At 43.9% G+C, this 17,989-nt stretch overlaps 1 protein-coding gene across 14 annotated transcripts in view; it reads right to left on the bottom strand.

Moving 5' to 3' along the window:
* MAMLD1 (mastermind like domain containing 1) overlaps nucleotides 1-17,989 on the bottom strand; it is a 120,116-nt gene that overhangs the window by 92,753 nt on the left and 9,374 nt on the right. For 8 of the 14 annotated variants that reach the window (XM_081847925.1, XM_081847932.1, XM_081847937.1 and 5 more), the window contains exon 2: nucleotides 12,755-12,817. The exons of the other annotated variants lie outside the window; for them this stretch is intronic. In XM_081847925.1, the coding sequence (XP_081704051.1) occupies nucleotides 12,755-12,817 (63 nt within the window). The remainder of the gene's footprint in view (nucleotides 1-12,754; nucleotides 12,818-17,989) is intronic. 14 annotated transcript variants of the gene reach the window in all.

The raw sequence follows: 17,989 nt of genomic DNA, 5'->3' as shown, positions 1-17,989 counted from the left end.
TTATGATATATTCATACACAATGCTTTTAAAATGTGTATCAAACATATTTATACTATTCTATCCTTTTAACAGTTAAGTAAAGCTGTGTTTTAACCTAGCTGGGTTGAAAACTTAAGTTGTGAGCCTTTCAGAACAGAATATATGTACCTCGATAAGAAATAATTCAAGCCTTAGCGATTGCATGGCAAGCAGGGAATGAAAATTATGTTTGTGTGCATCTTTGTGTGTGAATGGGTTTTGCTTTCAGAGGGCTAAGAAGTAAGCAAGATGGTTTGCATCACAGTTCACATCCATAGTCAGTCTGGACTTTTGCTACTTTAACCTTTGGCCCTACACAAATGGCGGATGCTTCCATGCATGCAAAACAACAATATCGAGACAATTCAAACCTGGACCTTGGTAGAGAAGAGTGCTGCTTTCACAAGCCAACTGGCATTATGGATTCTATTGGAAATAACTTTTACCTACCGAGACAGGTGAGCAGTTCTCTCTCAGGACCAATTTGGAGAAGCCAATTAGGATGGTGAAGGCAATTGTGAAGAAGACCTAGTGTTAACTGAGGAGGCCAACTGGGAAAAGGATTACAATTCACAAAAAAGGATTACAATACCTAAATCAGTAAAACCCAAGGAGACACTTGTCTGCAGCATTTACATTTTCCTCTTATTTTTGCTTGTTATAGGATTCCTAGCCCAGATCCTTGGGATGTTTCAGTTTCATAAATTTATTTATACGATATTTATACGATAGTATTAATAAAACAATGCAGAACATAACATAAGCCAACATCCACGATGTAAGAGCAAGAAGTTACCAGAGATACCAACAAACTCAAATCCAGCTTGTTTTCAGATTAAATCTCCGAATCATCACAACTATTTATAGCAATTTTATCTAACTCCTTTTTCCTGGTTTTTTTCTGCAGTCGGTGCATAGAGAGCCACTCTGTATTACAAAGCTATTATTCTCACTCATAAGAAACTGAACCATTTCTGCCAGGGTGTAACTATTTGCTTGCATGAACAAAGGTTTCAGAATCTCTTGGGTCTCTATATAAGCTGCAGGCTAACGGATAATGAGTGATGTCTTCCACCTGGGGTTGACCACAAATACAGAGTCCATCTGTGTTTGGCCATCCAAGACTGCGGTGGGCATCACTTGGAAATACAGCTCAATAAAGGCCTTTCTTAAGGAAACTGGTGAGAGTTTGGTCAGATAACCAGCTCTAAAATGCTCTGTTCTCATGAGTGGATACCCAGAGGAAAATTTGGCGTTTCTAATTAGTTGCAGGTCCCTTTGGGATTCTATCCAGAAGAGGCAATCCCTTAGCTGACACTCATTCAAAGTCAAAGCAGAGCTCAGTTCTAGAAAATAATAATATTCTAAAACATATTGACAAGCTGCTTTCCAGAGTTGGTTATCACCCAATTTCATATAACACAGTGCAGGAAAATGCTCAGTAGGCCATAGTAGCAATTTTTAAACTATAACACAGCACAGAGCACTCTTGCCTTAATTACTTTGGTATGTGTATATGTGAGAATACCGGTTCTTTGTGTGTACGAATTAAGTTTTAGTCTGTCTAGCCAGAATAATTCCTTCACTCCCATTTCTATCCCTCATTTCCACGGTTACTCTTCATTAGCAAGAGAACCCTCTGGCTGTAACATTTGGTTAGCAAAAGAAAAAAAGCTTTGAACCTTCTTTTTTTTTTGTCATCTGGCTGTTTATCCTGGGATCTTTGCGCTCCCTTTTTCAAAGAAAGATCTGTGAGTTGTGCGTGTCTCAAACTTGGATCAAATTGGCATACACTACAAGGCTGTTGCTTAAAGTTCACAGTCCATCCCAACCTGGGCCTGTAACACTACCTCACAGGGTTATTGTGGGGACTAAATGAGGAGGGGGAGAACACTGTATGCCACACTGAACTCTTTGGAGAAAAAGGGGAGCTATAAATGCAATGAATAAATAATGTTAAATGCTGCTACAGGATAGTTCAGAAAGCGACAGGTTTGTGCATCATGAAGAGCACTCTCATAGTTCTGTGATGAAACATACACTTAATTAACCTCATTTGCTGAGCAAATATGCATGGGCGGAGGATGCATGGCAAACCAATGCGAGGAATGAACACCATGAAGATGACAGAGAGGCTACTCATGACGCAATGGCACACGGAAGCATGCAACTTCCGAACCTGTGCCTTGGGTGGCATTTCGTTTTCAAGAAACAATGCCTGGAATTTCGAGCAGCACCGGCAAGTCACTTCTTGTCAGCGGAGCTTTGCAGACAGGCAGGTAAGCAAAAAAGCTGGGAATGCTGACACAAGACTTCTTTATAACTGAAAAGCAGCTCTACCACATACTTTGATACATTAAGACTGGATTATTTCCTGAGCAAAATGCAACTCTATTAGCCAAGTGGTTGAAGACGCACCCACCACAAACAATCATAAATGCTCACTAGGAAACACTGGATTTTTTAAAAATGCCCCCAAAGTCTCTAAAAGGGGTCCGAGGCCTGATGCCTCCTTCCCAAAGCCCAGGGAGCCTATGTAAGCTGGCGCCTCTGACCCTAACTGTTCCCCTATGGAAAATTTCACTGCACACCACTGATGGGTAGCCTGGCTCTGGCATAGGCACCCATCCCATTTGACTCAGCAGGGCCCGCTTAGGAGAAGACTCAGGTGCCCTGACTACTTTAGCATGGATAATATGTTTATCTTTAAAATTCATTTTGGCTGAACACATAAAAAGAAACTTTGCAACTGTCTCCTCATGTAGAACAAGGTCTCATGACAGAAGCCTGTGGCTTTAAATCAGCAATGCAAAGCATTTAAAAGCAGCAGCAGCATCAAAAACAGATACTTGCTCCTTTTGGAGTAAGTTGCACTCTTTGACAAGGGAGGAACAGAAATTCCATCCCAATGAGTCATCACTGGGCAGCCAAAGATCAACCCCTTTGGCCTGTGTTTCTGATGGCTGCATTGAACGGAGCTGTTTTTGTAGCCCTTGTGATTTTTGAAAAATGAAAAGGGATAAGTTAAGGGTAAGTTAAGAAAACACAAGCAATCCTAAAGGAGCAAGCTGGAGAAAGTCTAGTAAGTAAAAAAATAAATAAAAATTAATAAGAATAAAAACCAGGATCACTTAATCTACTTGGTTTCTAAAAAACTAAAAGAATGCAGCAATTGCTTTCATATGAGGAAACTGTTCAGAGCACTCTAACAAAAGCAGAAGCAGCTGGAAAGAACAAAATTGAATTAAATCCGCTATCAGTTCTGTATCCTTCTGCTGACTGTACCAGATGAGTACCTGATAGCTATTTGGAAACAATTATCTAACCGTATTGGAAGATTGCTTTTAGGGGTTGAGTGGAATGATACGGAACTGGAGCCCACTTAGCTTGGTCACCTGTGGAAAATTTAACCCTGAAGGTCAGTCATTAAGATGCAGGCCTGGAAATGTGTTCATTCGCTAGCCTCCCCCCCCCCTTCTAGTAACAGTAGAGGATTCCTCTGCCAAAAAGAGAGAGAGGTGTTCCCATAATGCAGATCCACTGAATGCCCACAAAATCATTTTATTCCAGGATGACAAACAGAGGAACGTGCAGAATAGAAATCTTTTGTTTTGTTTTCCATATATTAACATGAATTAGAATTGCCTACTTCTCTTTATATAACAGGTGGGCAACCTGCAGACAACCTAATTTTATGAAGTCTCTGACACCTCCTAAAGCCACCCCATTCTTCCATCCCATCAGTTTGTTCCTTCCTTCTTGATTAAACCATTGGATGCCAATCTGAGGTAGCCATGGTGAAAATTCAAGGTGGAGGGAGGGTCTTTATTCCAGGTTACTTAATCCAGACCACTTTTGTCACTATCTCAGATCATCTTCAGCTCTGGCTCTGTTCACCACTGGCAGGTTACACCCCTCTGAGAAATTTCCTCTGAGGAAATATGACCCTTGACAGAAAAAAAAGAAAGGTTGTCCACCTTTATAGACAATCCCTTTGACTATGGGTAGGCAAACTAAGGCCCAGGGGCCGGATCTCTCAATCCGGCCAATGGACATTCTGGGAATCAGCATGTTTTTACATGAGTAAAATATGTCCCTTTTAATTAAAATGGCATCTCTGGGTTATTTATGGGGCCTGCCTGGTGTCTTTACATTAGTAAAATGTGTCCTTTTATTTAAAATGCATCTCTGGGTTATTTGTGGAGCATAGGAATTTGTTCATCCTCCCCCCAATATAGTCTAGCCCCCCACAAGGTCTGAGGGACAGTGGACCGGCCCTCTGCTGAAAAAGTTTGCTGCCCCCTGCCTTTGAACTTTGACAACAGAAATAAAAGGTGCTTTTTACAGGCATGGTGCCCAAAAACACACATTTTGGGGCACTGCAAGAGATTGTGGGACACCCCCAATGCTTCTTTTCAGGGCAAGATCTTGGCCCGAAATTGTCTAAGAGCAAGGCACCCAAAATGGCCTCTGTGCTCTTGTGGGGGGAAACAAGGATGTCCCAGTTTTTCTGGGCCAGTTGACGGGTATGTGGTGTACAAACCAGGCCATGGACACCAGAGACCCATCTTCAGCAAGGGTCATCAACCTTTTCTCAGACAAAAATCTGTAGGCCTCACCCTGGCAGTGAGTGGGGCAGAATCAAAGGTAGGTAGAGCCACTCCATTTCTCTTACTTTCTGCTATAACTGTGTTCCATGGCCAGTTGCTAGGAATCACACTTGGGAAGTGTGTTGTAGCTCATGTCCTTCTTTTGTGTGCTTCTCATAGGCAGCTAGTTGGCCACCATGAGAGCAAGATGCTAGACTAGATGGGCTACTGGCCAGAATCAGCAGAGTCTTCTTATGTTCTTAACCAAGGATTAAACCAGAGATATTTGACATGTAAGGCATATTCCCTGCCACTGAACGACTGACGTGCTATATATACTCTCTATGCAATGCTATTAAAAATAATGTATCTGTTCAAAATGGGTTAAGGAGATGACAGCAAGAAGCTCTGTGGACTTCCAGGAGTGGTTACTGGTACTGCTGAATCTGCTTTTGCACTTTCTAAGTTTTTTGTATTCTTTCCACTTGCATTTAGTGTTGCGATTTGATATCATAACCCAGCTTCATTTCTGCACATCTCTTTAGCTTCTTCATTGACGGAGGAAAGCAGGATGTGAATCGTTAAATGCAAATTTTAGATTTTCAAAACATAGCTAAGAATAAAAAGATATTCTTAGTTATGTTTTGAAAATCTAAAATTTACTTTTAACAATTCATATCCTGCTTTCCTCCATCAATGAAGAAGCTAAAGAGATGTGCAGAAATAAAGCTGGGTTACAATATATATATATCGCATGTTTTCTCCAAAGCCCTTCACTCTCAGAACTTGACGAAAAGGCAGAAAAGCTAAAAAGATCAGCAAATAAAACATGCAACACGATTCATTAAAAACTAAAACTTTCTTCCCTTTTTTTTTTTTAAAAAAAAGTCTCAAGTCCCCAAAGGTGAAGAGACTTCCGCCTTATCAGTGTGGCTGCAACGGTTTAGAAACATATCTAAAATGTTTAGCTTTGAACATAAGATATAATCTCTTGTACAGAAAGAAGAACCTGCCATATAAGAAAGAAGAATAAAACCAAGTGTAGCGATAGGTTTACATAGCGATCCCTAAGCAGACTGAGGCAGAATGAGTCTTTGCTGAGCTGCTTTTCCATCAAGCCAAAAAAAGAAAAAGGCTACTGCTATTTGCTCTACTGCTGCTGGAATCATTAGAAAATTAAGATTATATTCTTTAATCAGCACAAATATTGTAGCACCAAGTATGTTAGGTTTGACTTTATACCCTCTAAATTAATTCCAGAGCCACAGCTAAGTAAGACCACATCCCTCATTGTGTTTTTGTTATAACATGCTCATGTGTAGCAAACTGTGAAGAAAATGTAGTAATTAGAGGTTAAATTAATCCCTGACAGACAAGCGGCTTAGTAAATCCAGGACCTCTTCACAAAGCAGTGCACGGGAGCTCGCCAGTCTTGCAGAATTAGGCACAAAGACCATTTGCAGCTGTAATGCACTTTGTCAATCTTCACACAAAGGAGTGGAGATGTAAGCAATTGGGGAAAGGCTTCAAAAGCCCAACAGCCACATCTAGACCTCCTAAAAAAATAATGCTAAGTTACAGTGCAGTGCAATTACGAGAGGCACTGTAATCAGCTCAGAATCAACAACTTGGGCTGACATGAGCCTCTGATGCAGCTTTACGCTGGATGCTTACAAATGACATGCAGCCATCCCAAGATATTTTAGGGGAGCACTAAGAGTCATTAAAAAGCAGTCGTCCAAAAAAATCCCAGTTTTGTTTTCTTTTTTAAAATCAGTGCGTTCCTGGATAAGATGTGCTGTGGAAAGTAATTGGAAACCAGAATGGTAGTAACTTTGGGGGTGAAATTACAGAAAATATAGAGCTCAGTTTGAGAATTATAGCTCAGTTGGTTAGAGAGTGGTGCTCTGGGTTGCAGGTTTGATCCTCATATAGGACAACTGCATATGCCTGCATTGCAAAGGGTTGAACTGGAACAGGGGTCAGCAAACCTTTTCAGCAGGGGGCCAGTCCACTGTCCCTCAGACCCAGAGATGCATTTTAAATAAAAGGACACATTCAACTCATGTAAAAACACGCTGATTCCCAGACCGTGTGCAGGCTGGATTGAGAAGGCAATTGGGCTGGATCCAGGCCCCGAGCCTTAGTTTGCCTACCCATGAACTAGATCAGGGGTCAGCAAACTTACCACGCCTTGGGCCGGGGTCTCCAGCACCAATCACGCAGTGGGCCAAAGGGCAGGGGAGCGCATGCCCATATGCGTGCACACACGCTATTTCCGGCACACTTCCGGGTGGGAGGAGCACGGGAAATTGCTTGTGCGTATGTGCACGGGCCTCCTCCGACCCAGATGTGCATCGGAAATAACACTTGCGCATGCGCACAAGCTACTTCTGGTGCTCCAACCCAGAAGTGGACAGCCACACAGCACAGTGCCGGTAAGAGTGGGCGGTGGCAAAGAGCAGCGGGGGTTGCCGCGGGCCGGATAAACGAGTCCCTTGGGCCTTAGTTTGGGGACCCCTGAACTAGATGATCCCCAGCATCCCTTCAAACTCTACAATTCTATCATCTATTATGTATTTTGTTATAGCTCTGGAGTCACAGCCCATCAAAGTTTTTCAACAAGATTGCACAATTCTGAGGATGGGGGCATGAAGTTTACAGAATTCTCTCCCCCCCCCCTTTGTTTTCTTTTTTCTTTTTAATTCTGAAACAGTGGGACACATCTAATGTGGAGTTGGGGTAGCAGTACAGGAATAACAATTAAATGTAACTAAATATGTAAATTAGCAGTGCCCTTCCACTCGCTCCAAATTCTAATGTAGCCCACTTAGCTATGTAAGTTGCATAAACACTTCCTGCCACCAGGGACCCATTTACACAATCAGTTATCCTGAGTTAACGATGCTTGAACTCAATTCAACCTCTAATCTGTGTATATGTTTAAGGGATGAATCAGAGGCTGAGATGAGTGGGAAGCGTCAGACAGGCAGACTTGCCTTTGCCAAGATCAGGCACCTTTGGTTCAACCTGGAATATAATGATCATGTAAACACATTTAACAGGGTTGATCTCTCTGGTTTCTGAGTTCCACGGAGGAAAACACAGTAACTTCTTGAATGTGAATGGCCCCTGTTATTGCAACAGAAACATCCTGGATTTATTTACTCACATAAAGAGAAAACTTTGTCATTGGGCTGCAGTCCATCAAGGATTCTCAAAGAGTGATGGTAGACAAGCATCCTCCAGCTTGATTACACATCACAGATTACACATCAGTGGTGGGCAGCGTTAGTAACTCAGATACAGTATATAAGCTAGGTGCCAAATGACTCTTTAAACTAAGGTTACGGAATGTCTAGTTGCCATTTTGGGGCAAGACGGCTCCAAAGTATTATTTTTAAAATGATGGGACTGACTGTGATTGATTACCAGTTAAACATCTGGCTAGTTCAGGTGGCAACCTTGTACTAAGTTACGAAGTTTGAGAACTTAAAGAAGAAAAGTCACTTGATCCAGGGACATCCCACATATATACTGGCCTATTCCGACCTCTTTTTACTATATTTTTTACATGCTGTAAGAAAAAGCATTTTGGTTCCAGAAATTCATTCCAATTGTGCAGATGAACTATAACTGATAGAATTCTACAGGATGGGGTACTAGTGTGTGAAAACAGTCCAGATCCAATGATCCCCAGGCATGCACCTCCCAATGGTGGAGATGCCAAGCGCCATCCTGGCGTCAAGTCATCTTCACTTAGTCAAAATGCGCCTGGCTAATTTCTAACACTGGGGGTGTGACACACATTAGGGTGGGGAAAGATTCCCAGAGAGCCACTACTGGTCAATTTAAAGTAGGCAATACAATTACACCGCTGTCTTTTTACAAATTGTAAAGCAGTTGAACGCCGACAATCTGGAAGTGAATGCTTCCATTTTCGAACGTGCCTTGGAAGTCGGACAGCTTCCGAGGTACATTTCTCCATTTTTTTCAACGGATTTTGCCGACCAGCAATTGCGCCTCGGTTGTAGAACGTTTCAGAAGTCAAACGGTCTTCCGGAATGGTTTATGTTCGACAACCGAGGTTCCACTATATAGTAATGTACAGTACCTCCTTTCCTGAAGTATACGGGATTTGTTGCAATGTTTGCGTATTCAGACCCAGAAACCTCCCCCCTATATAAATTCACACTTGACCCAAATCTTAGTTTTGGTTTTTAGCAGAATTTAGGCCACAACTTTATTGATGACAGAAAGTGAGTGGTTGCATAGGCTCTGGTTCGACTAGCTCCCTGCCATGCAGGTAGCGCTGACCCAGGGTTCCAGTATAGGTCAGTCAAGGGTGAACACCTGGATAAGTGAAAAATGGGGAACGGACTATCTCCCGCCACCCAGATGTCCCCCTGGACTCAGACATGGGCACAACCCCCTCTCAGGGGTTGACCAAACCATTTGAGTCCCTGGATTTCTTTAAAGGAATACGCTTCACATAGGGATGGCGAGAGCGTTCTCCCATCCCTATCACTTGAACCTATCCACAACCTTACAAGTTGTGGCAGGCGAAACCCAAATGGCAACAGCCAATCAGCCAAGTGGGGAAAATTCCTGCCGTGCCCCTGTCCCAATGACAGACGACACATGACGGCATAGCAAGGTCAAGCGCAAAATGCCCTAAAAGTAGGGAGAGGTGGGCGGGTGTTCCGAATGCACATGCCGAAAGAGGAAGCTCTGGGTCACGTGCATGGGCATATATATGTCCCTCGATCCATTTGGACTGCACCCCATTGGCCAGATTAAACCCAGCATCGAGGGACCTACCAATTGGGTGTCGTGGATGACCAGTTTTACCCACCCACAACACAGGGGATCGGTTTCCAAGTCTGATTGCAACACGTGCCCTCTTTAAGGGAGGACATGATTTCCAAGAAGTGGATGCTTTGTTTGAACATCTAACATGTTTAGTTATTAGAAAACCCTCCACCAGAACTAAGTTTGGAAAAATAAGGCAGATCTCTCTCTCTCTCTCTTTCTCTCTCTCTCTTTCTCACACACACACACGGACACGGACACACACACACACATGGATACTCAATAAGGTTGCAGGTTCAATCCAGCTGCATATTCCTGCATTGCAGGGGGTTGGACTAGATGATCCTCAGGGTCCCTTCCATGAGATTCTATGAGATGTTGGGATTACAAACCCTATTAGCTTTCACCAATGGTCAGGGAGCTGTAGTCCAGCATCATCTATAGAGCCACAGGTTAGCTACACATTATAAAAGCTTAAGTAAAGCAATTAGTAAGGGCCTATGAGTTCCGGTGTAGTCTTCTCTCTCTCTCTCTCTCTCTCTCTCTCTCTCTCTCTCTCTCTCTCTCATCAACTTAATTCATTTGGCAGCTGTTGGTATTAAGCTAATTCTTATTGATAGACTGACATTACCTTATAATTACTCGCTAAACTGGATGATCAAGGGCAGAGGTAACATGAGGTTCGATTTGGCACTACCTGCTCAAATTTGGTGGGTGTGTCTGTGTGAGACAAATTGTCTCCGATAAAAGTAGGTGAACTCCAACAGGTAGGATTGGCTAAAGCTAAGCTTGGAACACAATGAGCATTTTTTGTGTGTCAAAAAATGGTAAGAGAAGGGCAGTGGAAGCATGCATGAACTCCTGGCATTGCCTGGCAGTTCCAGTTAAAAGAAGATACTCCAGAACAGGGCCATGTCTAATGTCCAGCTTGCAAGGCTTCTCATAAGCATTTGGTTGGCCACTGTGACATGCTGGACTAGATGGTAGATGGGGCACTGGCCTGATTCAGCAGGCTTAAGAAAATAAGTCTGATTTACTAAAAGAAAGCGTCTTATATTTTTATCCTCTGAAGATGTGTGTCTGTGTAGGGTGGGGGGCAGCCAGGAGAGAAGAATAAACATGTGTAGAGAATAATGTGGACCACCTTCTGCTTTTCAGCTAATTGCGGCAGTATGTGCTGAAAAGCAGAAGGTGGTCCACATTATTCTCTACACATGTTTATTCTTCTCTCCTGGCTGCCCCCCAATGCTCCCCTTTGGTTTCAGATAGTACATGGGTAGATGAGTCTAAAAAGCCCATGGCCCTCTAGTGGCTGTGATGGATCATTTACCAGAAGTAATGTATTTAGTGTTACCTCTGGAACTATATACCGTATTTTTCACTCTATAGGACACACTTTTCCCCCTCCAAAAATTAAGGGGAAATGTGTGCGCATCCTATGGAGCGAATGCACGCTCCTTGGCTTCCGTGATAGCAACGCGAAGCCTGGAAAGCGAGAGGGTCGATGTGAACCGACCCCTCTCGCTCTCCAGGCTTCAAGGATAGCCGCCTGAAGCCTTCGGAGCGCAGCACAAGTTCCCGCTGCGCTCTGCAGGCTTGGGGTTCCTTTTGCTGAAGCCGGGAGAGCAAGACTCTCTTGGCTTCAGCAGAGAGGGAGAGCTGTGCAAAGCCCCTTCAGCAAAGCGGGAGGAGAAATAGAAGGGGCTCCGTTTCTCCTGCCGCTTCGCTGAAGGGGCACTGAGCAGAGAGGGGAAGAATTTTTTTCTTGTGCTTTCCCCCTCTAAAACAAGGTGCGTCCTATGGTCAGGTGCGTCCTATAGAGCGAAAAATGCAGTACTTGATTCTGACCAAACTAAGCCCCCGGGATTTATATTTTGCTCTAGGTGGCTTAGTTTGGTCAGAATTGAGTATACACTTCCAGTTAATGCTAAATACATTACTTCTGGTAAATGAGCCACCATGGCCACTGGAGGGCCATGAAAATTTTTAGACTGCTACCCACATACTCTCTGAAACCAAAGGGGCACATTGGTTGCCGGATGTGACATATTTTTCAGCTCTCCTATCCCACTAATATAGAGGAAGACACCCACAAAAGTGGCTTGTTGCTTTGCAAGCAGAGAGCTGGGAAGACAGGGAAACTGCCTAGAACATGTATCAGGTGTTGTCAGACATAATATTCAACCGTAGTTTGGGAAAAACAAACCATGGTTAAAATTATGCTTGCATAGGAGTCACAGAAGCACCATGAACCAGAACCAGAACAAATCATTCTCCTCTCGCTTGGCTCACTTCTGTTGCATACCACCACCTCTGAAAACATACAAATTTAGACTTCAGCAGTGATTATAGCTTTCCTACTGTGTCCACCTCAATGCCCCCTCCCCCTGCAGAGGTAATCCCTATCATGGCTGCAACAGACTGAACCTCCAGCTGTCTCTTTTCAAACAGAAGAGTGCAAAGAATGGCAGAGGCAAAGTCAGCAAGTAGTTTTTTGTTTTTTGTTTGTTTTGTTTAAAGAAAATTCCAAGGAGAAAGGAGAGAGGGAGAGGGAGAGAGAGAGATATCTCTGACATTGCAGCATCCATTTATGATTCTGCATACTGCTGAAATATCAGATCACCAAATCATTAACACTCCAGGATATGCCCAAGGAGCGTTTGGATAAATACCACTTTATCAGTAAGGCTGCCAAGCCTTTCACATGGTACAAGCTGGCAAAGAGAACAGCAAGGGCTTGAAATGAACCCTCGGAAGTACCAGATTTATCACTGATTGGTGACAGAAGTCTATTTGTTGATGAAATATGAGAGCCCAGGCAGCTTGTTAAGTAAACGTGCAGAACATTCTTCACTAGCCTAACCGCTGTGGCTTGACTTGGGGCTGTGCAAATTTGATTATTACCTCTGCAAGCCACTTTTGAGATAATCACAGGGATTGCATGCACTCGTGGGAGAGAACCACACCAGGGCCCCAGGGCTCTCCCTCCACAGAACAACCATGTCAGCAGCTCAAGTGCCTCAGTAGGACTGGCCAGTAGCCAGAGAGTTGGTTCAAAACCCTCTTCAGCAGCGGAGGTTTTTTCCTGACTTTGGGCAAGCTGCAGTTTCCCGGTCTAGGCTGAGTTTAGGCCTGGCTGGTCCAAGAAATTTTGTCGCTGTTGGCAAAACACCCGGACACTGCCCTTGCCCCATAACTCCAGCCCCCCATGCACTGCTCCCATTGTCACACCCACAGTGCTGCCAGTCCTGTCACAAATGTACCCTTCACTTGTAATTGTGCCCATGCTGCGACCATGATGGCAAGGGCAACAGGGCCAGTCACCATCTCTTACCTCACAGGTTTCTTGAGAGGATGAATGTGGAGCAGGAGAACCATGTACATCATCTTGAGACCACTGGAAGGTAAAGGTGGTATATGAGTGTTGTTTATGATAACAACCACAACGCAAACCTTAGTTTAGTGAGGCCGTGCCAATGAATGGGCTCCCATACCTTTTTGCTGCCGGGGCCTCGCTGAGCTAAGCCAAGGTTGTGCTTAGCATGCCATCTTAATTAGGAAGTCAAACAAACCTTGGCAACAGCTCATGCTTAGTGTTGAGAGAGCTTCATCCCAGAGTCCTAGTTAAAGGGACGCACTAGTTTTGACTTAGCACACTATGTAAACTAACTCTTTCTGCCTTTGTTCCAGAACTCTGTGAATCTCCACAGGGAAAGGAAAAGCAGTTTTGCAGTTTTGCCTTCCCCACACCCACCCCACACCTTCAAAAATGCTGATCTGCCAATCCAGTTGCACAGTACTGGAACATCAAAGCAGCATGCAGAGTCAAGCTCTCCGATGCTTACTTCAGCAGCAGCAGTGGCTGTGATATTACTTGACAAAGGAGGGCTGGCCTGGTGCATTTTGCTGCCCTAACCAAATGTCCCAAGATCCTATGGCAGTACAGGATAAGATGATGGGGCCCAAGTTCCAGACTGTGACCAGCACAATGCAAAGTTGCACTCCGGGATCAGTGCAGAGTTGCAAAAGATATTGTGGTGCATTCTGCCTGCCTAGCATGCTAAAAAATGCAGGCATTCCCAGCACATTCTGCCAGGCCAGCACTGAAAGCAAAAGCCTCATAAAAGTTGAGGATCTTGCAAGGAGAAATCCAAGCCGTATTCAACAAATGCAAATTGGTAGCCTGGTCCAGAGCAAAGGGACACACCAGTAGTACAGTCAGACCTTGGAATAAATATGCTTCAGGTTGAGTGCTTTCGGGTTATGCTCCGCGGTGACCCGGAAGTAACGGAGCACGTTACTTCCGGGTTTCACCGCTCACGCATGCGCAGACGGTCAAAATGACGTCACGCGCATGCGCAGAAGCCGTGAATCATGACCCGTGCACGTGCAGACACGTCTTGCGTTCCGTTCGGGATGCAAACGGGGCTCCGGAACAGATCCCGTTTGCATCCCAAGGTACCACTGTATATGGATAATTCACTACTAATTTGTGCGTGCATTGCATTGGCAATACCCAGTGCAGAACTAAAGACAGGCTTGTGCAGAGCATGTCCGAGGTCTGTGACCAGAATCTTGTTCTTGGCATGACAGCATAAGTCCAGCAGGCCCTTGGTGCCCCACCCCCGGCCAGCTTAGCCCTCCGAGGCCCAGACTGAGTGTACCCAGTTGCCCTCCCCGTCCCCCGCCAGCATGACCCTGCCTGTAGGTCTTGGGGCATGATACATGCAGCACTAACAGGCTATTGATTGATTGATTGATTGATTGATTGATTGATTGATTGATTGCATTTCTATACCACCTTTAACTTGCAAGGATGTCAACGTGGTGCATATGGTTCTCCTCCCCATTTCATCCTCACAGCAACCCAGTGGTGTAGTTTAGGCTAAAGAGATGGTGGTTGTGACTGGCCCAAGGTCCCCCAGTGAGCTTCCAAGCTGAGTGGGGATTCGGACCCTAGTCTCTCCCAGGTCACAATCCAACCCTCTAACCACTGCACCACACTATTTAGAGTGAAGGCATTAAGGGACAGTCTAGAACAGGAGTAGGGTGTTCCTTTAACCATGGCCAGAGGGACCAGGCAGGCAGGCCTGACCAGACAGGCAGTGTGGATTAATCAGGCCTTCCATGACTCCTTTTCTTCTTCCCAACCTCAGTAAGCATATGCAGGTCTGTTCCAAGAGAACTTGCCAAACTGCAGGCCAATTCATTTGATTTCCATGGCCATCCCCCATCAGGCTGCTGCATAGAGGGGTTGCAGGGCGTCTCCTCCTTGTCCAAATCTTTGGGCATTACAAGGACTAGTGCTTCCCCAGCTTGATTCTCCCTCCTTCCTCCCAATCCCTTTTTCCTTTTGTGTGTCTCTATTTTGGTTCGTAAGCCCAGAGGGCAGGGACCATCTTATCACCAGCATTTGCAACCAGCTCTGGGAGCCCCATTGTTGCTTAAGAGAAGGATAAAAATCCTTCAGATAAGAACAGACACACCTGCATAAAAAAGCAAACTGTTGAAATCTGAGACAAATTAGTGATTTAAGAAGAAAAAACACAAATACCTTAAGACCACTCCCTCTCCCTAAAGAAAAACACAAGCTACCTCTCCAAACTACCATATAGGAAACTGACAGTTCTGGCCTTCGTTCTGTTTTAGGTGTCATAAAAAAGCAGTGAAAACCAGTAATTGTTACATACAAATTAATACTTTTTTGGAACTTCCAAAGTTCCAAAACTTTTTTGGAGCCATCCAAACTTTTTTGGAATCCTCCAATCTGAAATTCCTATCACAATAAAGCACAGGGGGCTAACTTGGCTATCCTTCAGATGCTGATGGACTACTGCCCCCATCATCCCCGACCACTGGCCCTGCTTGGCTGTGGCTGATGGGAGTCAGAGTCAAACAACATCTCGAGGGCCATAGGTCAAGCAATAAAACAGTTGCCAGTCCAGAGCACTACCCCAGCACTGGTATATCTTGCTTTAAGTGATTTTTCTTTTCAGGCTTGGGCCCTGTACTCCATGCTCTGGCAACTTCCAGACTGGATTACTGCAATGTGGTCTACGTGGGGCTGTCCTTGAAGAGGACTGGCAAACTTCCCTCTTGCATGAGAAAGAAGTGGAAATGTCTTTAAGAGTTTAAGGTAAGATTCACACTTACCTTACGCCCCATAAGGTTCACACTTTCCTGGTCCATGTCTGTTCTCTTCTCTTTTCTTGCCCCTCTGCAAATCAGCAGAGGCAGCCCCCTTGGTCTGTGCTCAGAGGCTCAGGTGTCAGACTCATGAAATGTGGAACCCCCTCCCCCACAGAGGTATGTCTGGCACCTTCATTATATAGCTTGCAGAGAATGCTGAAGCCATTCCTATTGGCTCTGACTTTTGACACTTTTTGTAAGTTGTTTCAAATTGCTTTTTAAAATTGTTGTTTCCATGCTGCAATCCACCCTGGGACTTAAAGGTAATAAATAAAAAGGAAAACAGGTGGATAGATAGATAAATAAATAAACAATACTACAGCACCATCCACACATTCAGAAACAACTAGGCTGCCTGTCTCATTTGGATGGAATATCTGAAATATTTTAAGATTCTCAAGAACATAAGATTACCAGGATTGTGCATGCTCCATTGCAACTAATATTCTCTTTATGGAAAACTGAGATTGTGCAGGAGACCTTCCCTGCAGCCTGGGTCCCAAGAACCATTATAAACAAAGAACAGAAAAACAAGGGTGTGTGGGCTTGCAGTCAACTGGTGCAACTGGATTACCCATCAATAGCACTGAAGCAGGTATATTTTTAAGAGACGGGAATGACAGGAATTGGTTGTACTGTGCTGATCCATAGTAACCAACTCTTGTTCGTCCATCATTTATCTCTTTCACCAACAACATATGGGTTTGTCTATTCACACTCTCAGCATTCTATCTGCTCCAACAAACACCCAGCATTTTCTGCTTGGATAAGGAGATTTTTTAGTTACATCCATTATGTGCGTATCAACATTTATGGCACTGAGATAATTGCCCAAGAGCTCAGGGGGATAAAAGCACCCTCTTTATAAGAACCCCCCTTGAAATTAAATAAATCAATATTGATATAAAATATTTTGACGCACAGCCGTAGACACACAAATCTTTCAATTTGAAATACCTGTACTTCTTTTTCTTTTAAAGTATCAGGCCATGCAAGAGAACTGGGCAGCAGAGCTTGCTAATGAGCAGTGATTGGATATTGCTCCCTCTACAGAAAGGAATAAGAAGAACTGAGCAATATACAATATTAATCTTTCCTTAAATAAGCAAACCAGTTAGTAATGAGTTAGTAATGAATCATAACCTACAAGCACCTTGCCCTGCACATTTTTGCATCGCTAGCCACTCTTGAATAGTAGAGACAATGAAACTGTTTGCATCCAGCATTTCCTTTAAAAACAGTGTTACATCCAAAGCAGAAGGTATTTTTGTATACACACACACATAAAAAACAACACCTGGAAATCTGAGATCAGATTTTGATTTTAGAATCCACATTTGGTAAGTTTGCTCATGGATAGCTCAGCTTGCCTCAACATTTCTTTTATTGTTCCTCAAACACACTAATTCAAATAGACTAGGGTTTGTTTTTTTAATTGCAGAGATTAAGACATATTCAGATATCTGCAGAATATCTGAATATGTCTTAATCTTAACTATCAATTCAACCCAGGAGCTGTGAGTTCATGCAATGTTTATTAACTTGGAATACAATTCTGTTTGGGTGCTTTTTCCTGAATACCATCATGGCTGGTTGGTTGCATACTTCTTAGGACCAGTGGGAGTAATCAGAAAAAGACCCAGCTCAACACAAGTTTGGTGCCCTAGTTAGAAAAACCAAATCCTTCTCCCCTCTGTTAACATGGTTACACTTCACTGCAAATTCTCCTGTGCAAGCCCTACCGAATCCTAGTGGATTTTAATCCCATGAGTCAAATCTTCCTGCATTCCTCTATGTGACCGCAGTGTCCACAATCACCCAACCCACCTTGATCTATAATTGTCCTCCACACATGCAAAACTATGGCAGTAGCACAGGGAAAGTCTGGGAGAATAATCCAAGGGTGTGAAATAAGGGGATGTTCTTGTGCCTCTATGAGTTTTCAGAGGCTACATATGAGTTTACATTTTTAAGTGTAAAGAAAATGTAGCGGGCCACATTTTGCCTGACCTCTGCATGCTGCCAGTTGTCAGTACAGTGGTACCTTGGGTTACAAACTTAATTCATTCTGGAGGTCCGTTCTTAACCCGAAACCGTTCTTAACCTGAGGCACGCTTTCGTTAATGGGGCCTCCCGCTGCCGCCAGTGTGCAATTTCTGTTCTCATCCTGGGGCAAGGTACTACTTTCGGGTCAGTGGAGTTTGTAACCCAAAGCGTTTGTAAACCGAGGTACCACTGTATTCACAAAATATCCAATGAATAGCAATTAGATATAACCAGTTGTTGCTGAAACAAAACTCTGACAGCAATATCTGGTAAAGACAAGTTCATGGTGGATAGAGAGCTTATAAAACAAAGCATGATCTTAGCAAGTCTAAAG

Source organism: Podarcis erhardii, assembly GCF_964252035.2.
Source record: "Podarcis erhardii genome assembly, chromosome: Z".
NCBI lineage: Eukaryota > Metazoa > Chordata > Lepidosauria > Squamata > Lacertidae > Podarcis > Podarcis erhardii.
The sequence above is the reverse complement of the archived record's forward strand: the minus strand, read 5'-3'. Positions and strand labels throughout refer to the sequence as shown.